The sequence below is a fragment of the Elgaria multicarinata genome, chromosome 22, assembly GCF_023053635.1.
Source record: "Elgaria multicarinata webbii isolate HBS135686 ecotype San Diego chromosome 22, rElgMul1.1.pri, whole genome shotgun sequence".
Classification (NCBI taxonomy): Eukaryota; Metazoa; Chordata; class Lepidosauria; order Squamata; family Anguidae; genus Elgaria; species Elgaria multicarinata.
Window position 1 is genome coordinate 2,502,885 of NC_086192.1, and position 11,480 is coordinate 2,514,364.

The 11,480-nt window shown below is 49.6% G+C and overlaps 1 protein-coding gene across 1 annotated transcript; it reads right to left on the bottom strand.

Moving 5' to 3' along the window:
• Positions 1–2,583: 2,583 nt before the first annotated feature.
• TIMM22 (translocase of inner mitochondrial membrane 22) lies at positions 2,584–10,542 on the bottom strand. Its single transcript, XM_063146623.1, has 4 exons — positions 10,262–10,542; positions 6,334–6,530; positions 5,518–5,590; positions 2,584–3,071 (listed from the first exon to the last, which is right to left on the bottom strand). The coding sequence occupies exons 1-4, from the start codon at positions 10,512–10,514 to the stop codon at positions 2,995–2,997; spliced, it is 600 nt and encodes a 199-aa protein (XP_063002693.1). The 5' UTR covers positions 10,515–10,542; the 3' UTR covers positions 2,584–2,994.
• Between the last annotated feature and the right edge of the window lie 938 nt (positions 10,543–11,480).

The window sequence follows — 11,480 nt, forward strand, 5'->3', positions numbered from 1 at the left end:
AGGCTCAGGTAGAATGCAAAAGCGCGATTTCAGCCCTGAGAGGCTCCCGCTTCCTCTGTGCGACGGGTCTGAGCAGCCGTGTGGGAAGAGGCAGGCCGCCCGCTCAGACAGTGGCTTCCCAAACCCTTCTCCCAACCTGCTGAAAATCGGCTGAGACAGTAGAGCTGCTGTTTCTGATGGTTTCCTTTCTTATTTTAAAAGCAATTAGCAGACAGAACCAGAGCTCCACCCCCCGGGCATTGGGAGTCTGCAGCGGCCTTTTGCGGGAGGCACTCTTTCCCACCAGCATTGCCACCTTATCCCTTAGCGAGGCTTTGTGTAGATTTCCGCCCACCCCTGTTGCCAAATAGAAAACCAGCCATGAATTTAAGAGGCAGGAGAGCCCGAACCCTTCGCCCTCGGTCCCCTCTGCCGAAGAAGGTGCTTTGACGCTGAGGCCCCCCCCCCTCAAAAATCTCAAGCGGCTTCCGTCGCATTTCCTGCACGGTCAGCGGAGGTGAGGTGACATGGCACAGTTCAGGGACCAGAAATACTTCACATGCCTGGGCACTGGATTGAGTAGCCGGCCAGAGTTGTGTGCGTGTTTATTGACCCTTCCGCACAAAAATCCTTTGTGGATCTGCATCTACCTGTGTGTCTATTGCCGATAGAGACCCCCGGTTCTGAGTGTCTTAACGGTGCAACCCTGGGCATGTTTAGACAGAAAAAAGTCCTTAAGCTCTCAGCGTTCCCCAGCCTGGGCGAAAGCTAGGAGCTGCAGGACTTTCTTCTGTCTAAACACGCCCAGGATTGCACCCTTGTTCTCATACCAACGTAGACAACACCCCCCCCCCGAAAAAAACAACTGCACTTGCTCTTTATTTTTATTTCCTTGCCCTGCCCCCAACAGCAGGGCAGGGGACAACGGGACCTTCAGCTAAACTAGAAACTGCTGACTGATATTTGACTTGTTTATGGATATATATTATATATTTGGTTGTGTTCCGTTGCAGGTTTTTTTTTTCTCTCTCCCTGTAGATGACAAAACTTTAAAATGGATGTAAAAAAATAAATAAAAATGAACGAAGACAACGTTAATAAAATGCAAAGCCGAAACATTTGCACAAATTACTCCAGCGGTGTCGTTGTTTGTGTCCAGATCCGAGGGTCGAAGTCTGTGTTGGAGTAACTGGACAGGCTCATGTGTAGACAGGATTCCACAGTACAGGAATAGTACGGGGGGGGCATAGATGGGTCGTAGAGCATGGACTGGGCCACTAAGGGGGGGGGAGCGCTTCGAAGCTTAATTATTCTTATTGGAAACTGCAAGAATTCTCCTAGGTGACAAGAGCCGTTGCCATAGGAATGCCAAGGCCGGCGGGCGCCTGGGGTGCTTCCGCCCGCCTGCTGGGTGTTGCTTCACAAATCTGCTTCCAAGCCTGTTTTTCTTCCCAGTCTGTAATTCATCCCAGAGCAGGGAACCTAAATACCGACCCAGTTAATAGCAGCTTCTGGTGGCGCTGATCACGACAGCAGCCCCCCTGCTTTCCACGCAGAAGGGTTCAATCCCCAGCGGGGGACAGAGACAGCTCTTCCCTGAAACTCCGGGGAACAGCTGCAAGTCAGAGCAGGCAATACTGGGCTAGGTTGACCTGGTAGGAGGCAGGTCCCTATGAGCCTGCATATGAATATGTTGGTCGACTTCTCTGCTCAGGCTGCACCAAGGTAGCGCAATGCTAACCCCAGATGTGGCAAAGGCCACCAACTCCCGGCAGCTTTGAAAAGGGGATTAGGCAATCAGTGGCTACTGGTCCCGATGGCTATATATTGCCACCAGGATCAAAGCCAGCAGGTATAACAGTGGGAAATCGCTGTTACACTCATGCCCCGCTTGTGGGGCTTTGCACTGGGGAATCTGGGTGGCCGCCGTGTGAACAAAATGCTAGACTAGACCACCCTTTGGGCTCGTCTTATGTTCTCTTAGCTACTTTCAAAAGGAGGAAGTAGAATTGAGGTGAGAAAACGGGGCCCTAAACATTAACAAGTTTTAGCATCCACTTTAGGATTGTGCCTTTAAGCAGTAAAATAAAAAAAAGGACTGCAGCTCCCAGCATGCCCCAGCCAGGGCATGCTGGGAGTTGTAGGTCTTTTTTCTGACTATACACCGTTAAGCTATTACTGGCTTCTAGTTTGTACCCACTACCTGGGGGAAATCCAGCTTCTCGCTCTTCACTTTCTCTAATAGCCCACTTGGGATTTAATACACAACAGACGCACGTATTATACGACTAATGTAAAACCAAACTCCTATGCTAGACTTCCCCAACCTCGCGCCCTCCAACTGTGCTGGGCTGCAATTCCTATCGTGCCCAGCTGTGCCAGCTAGGAATGATAGGGCTTGCAGTCCAACACATCTGGAGGCACCCAGGTGGAGAGATCTGCCCTATGCAAACCGCCTCAGAACATACTCCAGAAACATTCTTTGTAGCATTGACTATCAGCCATACGCAGGTCTGTCGGCAATGGATTTGACTAAGCCGTCTCCGTCAAACTTAAGAAAATCACCCACAAAGCGCTAGCCCCGTGACCTTTGCTGCGCCTGTAGAAGATTGTTCCCGTTTTATTAGTATCAAAACACTTTACAGTGCCTGGAAAAAGTTGTATTTCTGTTTCTCCTGAATCCCAAACTGCAGTAGCAAAGCTACAAGTCCCTCTGTGTGCTGCCGTAACGTTGCAGCAGGTAGAAATCGCCACAGCAAATGCAGCAGGAGGAATGGAGGGCGTCTGTCGTAGTCCTCAGTTACTCCTCTCCCAACAATGTTGGACCAGCGCTTGGCTTGAATTACTCACTTGACTCTGCCCACGGGTTGGATGCCTGCCCATCTCCTTCTAGGACACAGGTCCCGATGCTTTCCGTCTTTCTCCCACGGCTGGCGGTCCAGGAAAAAGGGGCGCTAACTGCGCCTGCTGCAGAGTTTGCGCTAGGAAGTCCTTCCTCACCGCCGGCTGGGGTGGCTACCGTAAGTAATAGTCAATCACCGCAGAGAAAGTGGCAAAGCCCCCACACCCGAGGACACCTGCTTTTAGGCCAGCTGCAAGGCAAAAGGAGACAGCTGTTAGCACAAGGGTGGGTGGGGGGTCAAGCTCCCGTCCTTTAGTCCTTACTGTTGGCTGGAAAGCAAAGGTCACCCAAGCTAGCAGGCTTGTTCCTGGCTCCCGTGCAAAGGGTGTCCCTCCTTCTCATTATTCTGAGGCTTTGAAGGACACATCGGAGGCTGACCGAAACAAGCTCCTAGCTAGAAAAGGGAGCACTTAGCAGAGAAGGCAAGGACCTTTGATGGAGAGGCAGGAGCGGGACCAGGAGGCTACAGCTGTGTTTCCCCCGAAAGAAGTTTAAACCCATCAGGCCCAGCATAACAAGCTTAGAAGCTGTTCAGAGAGTCATTTAATGCTCTTAGGGAAGATCAGCACGCGGGATTTAGGCACTTTAACTTCCCTGCTGGCCCAATACTCTTGTTTTATACAAGTTTTAGATTTTCTTCAGCCAACCAGGCAAGTATCACATCCTCCTCCTCCTCCTCCTCACCCCAATACTGGGACTCAAGGTGGCTTTACAAATTAAAACATGTACAGTTGAAACAGATAAGAGGTACCTTATTTCTTCAATTGTAAGACGCCATCGATTGTAAAACGCACACAAATTTCAGTACCACCAACAGAAAAAAAACACCTAAGACACACCCGTGATTCTAAGACGCACCCCATTTTTAGAGATGTTTATATGGGGGGGAAAGTGTGTCTTAGAATCGAAGAAATAGGGTATACAAAAATCAAAAATATAATTAAACATGCTACAATATTAAAACCTTTAAAAACATGTAAAATATGAATATCTTTTTAAAAAATCCAATATACAAACCATGCATGAACAGAGGTCCAGATTACCCACCAAAGGCCAACCGGAACAAAAAAAGTTTTAGCCTGCCTCCAGAAGCACACCAGGGAGGGAGCCAGTCTAGCTTCCCTGGGAAGAGAGTTCCAGAGCCCCGGGGCAGCCACTGAGAAGGCCCTCTCCTGCTTTCCCACCAGGCAGCACTAGCTACATCCTAACCACTAAGCTCTGAGACCTCAGCAGTGGTTTTCCATCCATGTTCCAGGGGGATGCTGAGCTTCCAAGGGGAAGGATCAGCAACAGGAGGGAAACACTCCTCAAAGAGAGCTTGCCTGATACTACCCAGGCAAGGGCTGGCTGCAGCGTGCAACCCAGCTGCATCCTGGGACATGCCCCAGAATCCTCCGCAAAGCACAAAAGTCCTGTGGCAAACGGAGGGAGGGGCCACAGCTCAGCGGGTACAGCACACACTTTGCAGGCAGAAGGTCCCCCCCACACACACACCGGCAAGCCCCTTCTCTGCCTAAGACCCCAGAGAGGCACTGCTAGGGAGAGGAGGCAATACTGGGATAGACGTACAAGGGTTCGCTCTGGTGGATAAGCAGCTTCCTACACCCAGGGGGATTCCTTGGCAGACAGGTCAGCGTGCAAAGTGCTCCCTGAAGTGACATGCCCGGAAAGCCGCCAGACTAATCTCTACAGCGGTGGCCAAAATTGTGGATGCTTTTTAAAATGTTAATGTTTTGCAACTTTGCATGCTTATAGAAAATGTTCTGTTTCACGAAATTCAAAGGTTTATATATCAATTGAAAGACCTGATTCACGTGATGCAACAATCCTGCTACTTTTCCTGGGTGTCCAATCAACTCTTTTCTTTGGTGCCATTGCACTATGTATGATGTACGTACAAACACTTTTAAACTGAGAAATACTTCAAATATTCACACCATCTCCAATGGCGCTTCAGTTACAGAGCAAACAGCAAAACTGACTTTCCCCAACTTGAAACATGATGTATCGCAGCTACTGCCATGTGATTGGTCCCCAGAACAAGGACTGTGATTGGCCAGCAGGGTTTGCAATTCCAATCCGCTTCTTCACTCAATCACACCTGTGTTTGTTTTTAGACTAAAGTGCACATAACGTTTTTTTGTACTGCAGGTATTTGAATTCTGTTTTTTTGTATTGAATTCAGCATTAAATTCTCTTTCAATTGATATATACACATTTGAATTTCATGAAACAGAGCATTTTCTATAAGCATGCGAAGTTGCAAAACATTAAAATTTCAAAAAAAGTGTCTACAATTTTGGCCACCACTGTATTTCTTCGTTTCATAAATGTGCTTCCCCCATACGGTGCTCAAGGTGGCTAACAAGAGTAAAATACGAGGCGATAATCAAAACATAGAAGCAAGTGAATAAAACATCTATAAAAGAGGCGGACAACTTGAGCAAACTGCAGCGTTGGCCAAAGTCCTGCCTGACTAAAAATTCATTTGCCTGCTGGTAGAAGGCCATCCATGTTGGCTGGGGATGATGGGAGCTGCAGTCCCAACACAACTGGAGGGCACCAGGTTGGGGAAGGTTGTATAAGGCCACAAGGAGAGTTGAGCCCGCCGACTGCTCCCCGGCGACGCTACTCACCTCTAAAGCCAATGGCTCCTCCTGTGATGCACCCGCTCATAACACTGTTTTTCCAGTCGGATTTGCCTCGGTACTGCGAATGTGAGAAACATCATCAGGACCAGCCGTGCAAAGAGGACAAACAGAATTCTAGAAGTGGCGCTGTTATCCTAACATGCTCACGTTTCAGAGGGAGAAATAAATTTGGTGGCCTGAGCGGGCTCTGGAGGGACGGGAAAGGCATTTTTGAGTTTGAAATCGTTTTCATCATTTCATAGGATGTTTTCGTTGCTGTATTTGTTTTGTGAGTCGCCCAAAAAACCTGTCAGGGGGCAGGTGCACATATTTAGTTAATATGGGCGCAATTCTACACGTTTAGCCGGGCGGGGGGGGGGGGGAATGACTGGCTGGGGAATGCCGGGAATTGTTTTCTGTCTAAGCATGCATAGGACTGCGCCATAAATGGATAAAATTCTGGAGTGTTGCTACTTCTAAAGGGGATGGCCACTGAAGCTGCAAGCTCAGAGTATTGGGAGGATTGGGGCAGCTGCTGGTTATCAACACCCTTCACGCAACATATCCGGCCCAAGCAAAGTTGCTAAACGATGGGAGCCCTAACTCTTCGTGGAGGGTCCAGAAGGATTTCAAATGGGAGTTGGAGCATTCCTCCTTTTTTAGCACTCGTTTAACTGGGAAACCTTGGCATTTATGTATCTAGGCATTATTACCCCTAAAAATGTGAGGGGCATGAAGGTCAATGTGCCCAGAATCGAGGCAGATTTAGCCCATGAATCGACACAGGAAACCAGCCGATGAAAATAAACAAAAGCCACTTACGGACTCCACCAGGCATTCGGTACAGGAAAACATGGCGCCCACGATGGCGAAGTTCTTGGCATAGGACATCCCTCTTTGCCCCATGTCTTTCAAGACCTCTTTGGCTGTCGGGGTGCGGTACGGATCCTTGGGGTCGAAGCCCACGTTGGTGTCGATGCCGGCTGTGAACACGCCGAAGGCACCCCCCAGCACAAATCCTGTCAAGAAAGGGGGGGGGAGGGGAGCCAGCAAGGTGAATATAACTGTGACCAGACTCAAATTTCCTTCTGGAAACTTTGTGAACCGCACAGAGAGCTCCGGCTATTGGGCGGTATAGAAATGTAATAAATAAATAAATAAATAAATAAACAAACTTTTATTTCTCAAGCGTTTTCCCATCTTCCGGACCGCCGGCTATTTCAATTGCTTCTTCTGAGAAACCCACCCTCAGTGTTTTCTTTCTGATATGCCAGGCTGCAGCTTGGAGGTAAAAGGAAAGGTGTTGAGCCCTCTGAAGTGCTACACAACACTTATATAGCACTTTATTACTATGATTAAGCTTCAAGTGCTCTACAGTGCTATGCAATGCTTTTATATTGCAGTTTTTCTAGCACTCAAGGCCTGATAATAGTAACAACGTATTTTCTAGCTTCTCCCTGCAGAGGTTCTGAGTGACAGCAAGTCTAAACCCCACCAGGTAGTGATCTGTCCATGACAACGGAACTATAGAGAGTTCCTCCACTCTCAGATCCCTGTCACCCCATCCAGCACAGAAAACAAGGTCCAAAGGGTGCCCAGCAGCATGGGTGGGTCCATATTTGGGACAGACCTATGGTTGTCATGGCGGACATGAAATCCTGAGCCGCTCCTGACAGGGCATCCTCAGCATGGATATTGAAATCCCCCAGAACAACAAGCCGTGGGGACTCCAACACCAAATCCGAGACTACCCCAGCTAGCTCAGGAAGGGAGACTGTTGAACAGCGGGGTGGACGGTACACCAACGGAATCCCTATTCCGTCCTGGGCACTCACCTTCAGATACACACATTTGAACCCTGCAGACTGTGGGACAGGGCACCTGGTCAGGGGGATGGAATCCTGATAGACCATGACAGAATCATAGAATAGTAGAGTTGGAAGGGGCCTATAAGGCCACCGAGTCCAACCCCCTGCCACTCTACCTCCCCGCCCCCCCCAGGCCTTGCCTGATGCTGGACAGAGAACTCTGGTGGGCAAAGCTGAGAGAGATGAACTCCCCCAGCCTTGTCCAACCAGGTCTCTGTGATACAGGCCAGGCCGGCATGCTCATGCAGGAACAAGTCCTGGATAGCCGTCGTTTTCCCATTCACCGACCTGGCGTTCACCAGCAGCAATTTCAACCCAGGAGGCCATCCAGGTTATCTGAATTGGGGGGAAGTTCGGGGACAGCCAAGGCCCTGTTGTTGCACCCTCTCTTATTACAGTGCAACTCTCTCCCCACCCCCACCCCACCCCCATATCTCCCTCTGCCCTGTATAACTCTGATGGCTGCTCCTGGACTCCCATCACCTCCTCTGCTCCCAGGAAAGCATATATTCATGACAGGCCGGCAGAACCCTCACATGATATTAAATGGAGGCAGTCCAGCAGGCCAAAAGTGGGGGGAGGGGGAGAAAAGCAAGCAAGCAAGCAAGTACAGAGGGACAGGCCCTCGCCCTCGTGTACTTCCCCCAAAGGGGCAACCTCCGTTGGTGTCGCCCCCAAAGGAGCCTGCCTCTTAAACTCCCAATCCCAAAATGATGTTGCAGCTGGGGGTGAGATGGGGGCCTGAGTCTGCTAGGAGGCAGTTGGAAGGTTCCGCAGATGAGGCAAACCCCCCACAAGGCAGGGCAACAGCAGCCACTGATCAGCCCCTTGCTTTGCAGCGCTTCCTCCTCTCCTGGCTGGATCAGATGGACACGATCCCAGGTAGCAGGAGCCTGTTCAGACAACACCCTAAGCCATGGTTAGACCGCAAACCCTTTTGCAGCAAATGAGCCTTTTTAAACTGTGCTTATGTAGCCACCATGGTTAGGAAAGGTTCACACGACACGCTAAGACATGGTTTACATGACACGCTAAGCCATCATGTTTAGCTCAAAGTACTTAACTACCATGTCTTAGTGTGTCATCTGAACAGGGTCCATATGTAGCAGTGATAATAACAAGGGCGCGTTCAGAAGATGCCTTAAAACCATGACTTAACCATGGTGGTTAAGCCAGAAAGTCGGACCGCATTCAGAAGACGCCTTAAACCACGACTTAACCATGGTGAATAAAGCAAAAAGCCTTATTCACCATGATTGGTTAAAGCCATGGCTTAAGGCGTCTTCTGAATGCAGCCCAGCTTTCTGGCTTAACCGCCATGGTTAAAGCCATGGTTTAAGGCGTCTTCTGAACACGGCCTGGCTTTCTGGCTTAACCACCATGGTTAAAGCCATGGTTTAAGGCGTCTTCTGAATGCAGCCCGGCTTTCTGGCTTAACCGCCATGGTTAAAGCCATGGTTTAAGGCATCTTCTGAATGCAGCCCAGCTTTCTGGCTTAACCGCCATGGTTAAAGCCATGGTTTAAGGCGTCTTCTGAATGCAGCCCGGCTTTCTGGCTTAACCACCATGGTTAAAGCCATGGTTTAAGGCGTCTTCTGAATGCAGCCCGGCTTTCTGGCTTAACCGCCATGGTTAAAGCCATGGTTTAAGGCATCTTCTGAACGCAGCCCAGCTTTCTGGCTTAACCGCCATGGTTAAAGCCATGGTTTAAGGCGTCTTCTGAATGCAGCCCGGCTTTCTGGCTTAACCACCATGGTTAAAGCCATGGTTTAAGGCGTCTTTTGAACGCGGCCCGGCTTTCTGGCTTAACCGCCATGGTTAAAGCCATGGTTTAAGGCGTCTTTTGAACGCAGCCCGGCTTTCTGGCTTAACCGCCATGGTTAAAGCCATGGTTTAAGGCGTCTTCTGAACGCGGCCCGGCTTTCTGGCTTAACCACCTTGGTTAAAGCCATGGTTTAAGGCGTCTTCTGAACGCGGCCCGGCTTTCTGGGTTAACCACCTTGGTTAAAGCCATGGTTTAAGGCGTCTTCTGAACGCGGCCTGGCTTTCTGGCTTAACCACCATGGTTAAAGCCATGGTTTAAGGCGTCTTCTGAACGCGGCCCGGCTTTCTGGCTTAACCACCTTGGTTAAAGCCATGGTTTAAGGCGTCTTCTGAATCCTTTTCCCAACTATTAACTTAGCCTTACAGCGCAATCCTATACATGTCTACTCAGAAGTAAATCCCACTGAGTTCAATTGGGTTTTCTTCCAGTGAAACAAATATAGGGATTGCAGGATTTCAGCACAATCCTGAATGTGTCTACTCAGAATTAAGCCCCATTGAGTTCAATAGCATTTACTCCCCAGTACGTTTGTACAGGACGGCATCCTAAATGTTGTCGTGCTTTTATAAGGATGTATCATTTTATAATTTGTTCTAAACTGCTTCGGGGTTTATTATACCTTTTGAAAAAAAATGGAATGCGGTATATAAACATTGTAAAGCCTATAAATAAAACATCCACAACAGATAGATGATCATGAACAAAAGACAAATTCTTTTCATTTTCCTCCCCTCACACCCTGTGGGGTAACTTCAAAATAAATTAAATTCGTTTCTTTTTTCGCTCTCCCACCCTCGTGACCACCCCACAAAGAAGGCCTGTGAGGTAATTTCAAAAGGAATTAAATTCATTTCTTTCGCGCGCCCCTCTCTCTTTCACCCTCACGACAACCCAGCAAGGTAGGCCGGTGTTAGTCTTGTGAGGTAACTTTAAAATGATTTAAATTCATTTCTTTTTCTCTCCCACCCTCACGACAACCCTGCAAGGTAGGCCGCTGCTAGGTGTGTGAGGTAACTTTAAAACGAATTAAATCCGGGTTTGTTTGTTTTTTCCTTACCTCCGATGCAGGCCAGGGCCGCCTTGAAGCCACAGCTCTCCATGGCCCGCTCGACCATCTTCTGCTCGGGGCTCTTTGCCGGCGCCGGGAAGCCTCCGAGGGCGGCCGGGTCGAAGGCCTGCGCCTGCCTCGGCCCGCGCTTCTCGCCCACCAAGTGCTCCAGCAGGAGGCTGTACTGAAGTACCGGGGCCGGGCCGGGTACTTGCCCGGCTTCGTCGGGCCTACTCGGGCCTGAGGAAGAAGCCGCCGCCATGATTTTCCTCGTCCCTTCAGAAAATGAAAACTACAACTCCCAGCATGCTTTTCGCCGCAGCGTCCGGCTCGCCCAATAGGATTTCTTCCGTCGAGGCTCACGGGAAATGAAGTCTGACTAGCCGGTTCCACTCTGCACTGCGCAAGCGCGCCCTACACTCAATCGCATCGCTCGCCGCCAGCTAAACAACAATTCCCGTCATTCCCTTCCTAGTTCGACCAATAGAATTCCTGCAGCCGAGAATCGCGGGAAATGAAGTCGGCCTTCCAGCCAATCACGCCGCTCCCTTCCGGCAAAACGACAACTCCCGGCATGCACTCGCGAGCTCGTTGGCTGAGACGGGCACGCTGGGGCAGGGCGGGGGTTGTAGTGTTTGGATGGCGTAGCAGTCTTTGACCTGCGGGAGGGGGCCCCCTGCTGGAGCGCGTAGGAGCCGTTGCAGAGGGGAGAGCATCTTTGCGAAGGACAGGTAAGGTGGCTGCAGGTGAGACAGGCCTGGACCTCCAGGCCTCTCTTGGGGCTGCAAGGACACAAGAGACACCCTGGTTGGGGGTGGGCTGCCCAATTAATGTCATGATTAATATTATTAATAATAAATAATAATAATTGCAATGCACCATTATGGGAAAACTGCGAAGGTTATTATTGTGGCAGCTGTTATTATTTAAATAAGTCAATCTATTCATTTATTTATTACATTTTCTATACCGTCCAATAGCTGAAGCTCTTTCAATCAGGTGGGCAAAAGGCCAAATCCCTGGGGTCCCAATCTGGCCACGCCCTTTCCTCTGGCTCCACCCACTTTCCTCTAACCCCCCAATCATTGGGGAGTTTCTTGGCTTTGGTGCCATTTTGTTCCCTCCGTTCTCAAAGGATGAAATGCTAAAGCTTAGTTACTGGAGGTAAGAGCTATAACCTAAAATAGATTGGTGTGTTTTTTTAATGTTGGCCAAGCCCATTTTGCCT

What these genes read in the sequence shown, in the direction of transcription:
- TIMM22 (XM_063146623.1), bottom strand. Translation starts at nt 10,514, where the DNA reads ATGGCGGCGGCTTCTTCCTCAGGCCCGAGTAGGCCCGACGAAGCCGGG. An exon ending in GGCCCTGGCCTGCATCGGAG is followed by an intron (nt 6,531 to 10,261) that starts GTAAGGAAAAAA and finishes CTTTCTTGACAG; the next exon opens with GATTTGTGCTGGGGGGTGCC. An exon ending in CCGAATGCCTGGTGGAGTCC is followed by an intron (nt 5,591 to 6,333) that starts GTAAGTGGCTTT and finishes TCACATTCGCAG; the next exon opens with TACCGAGGCAAATCCGACTG.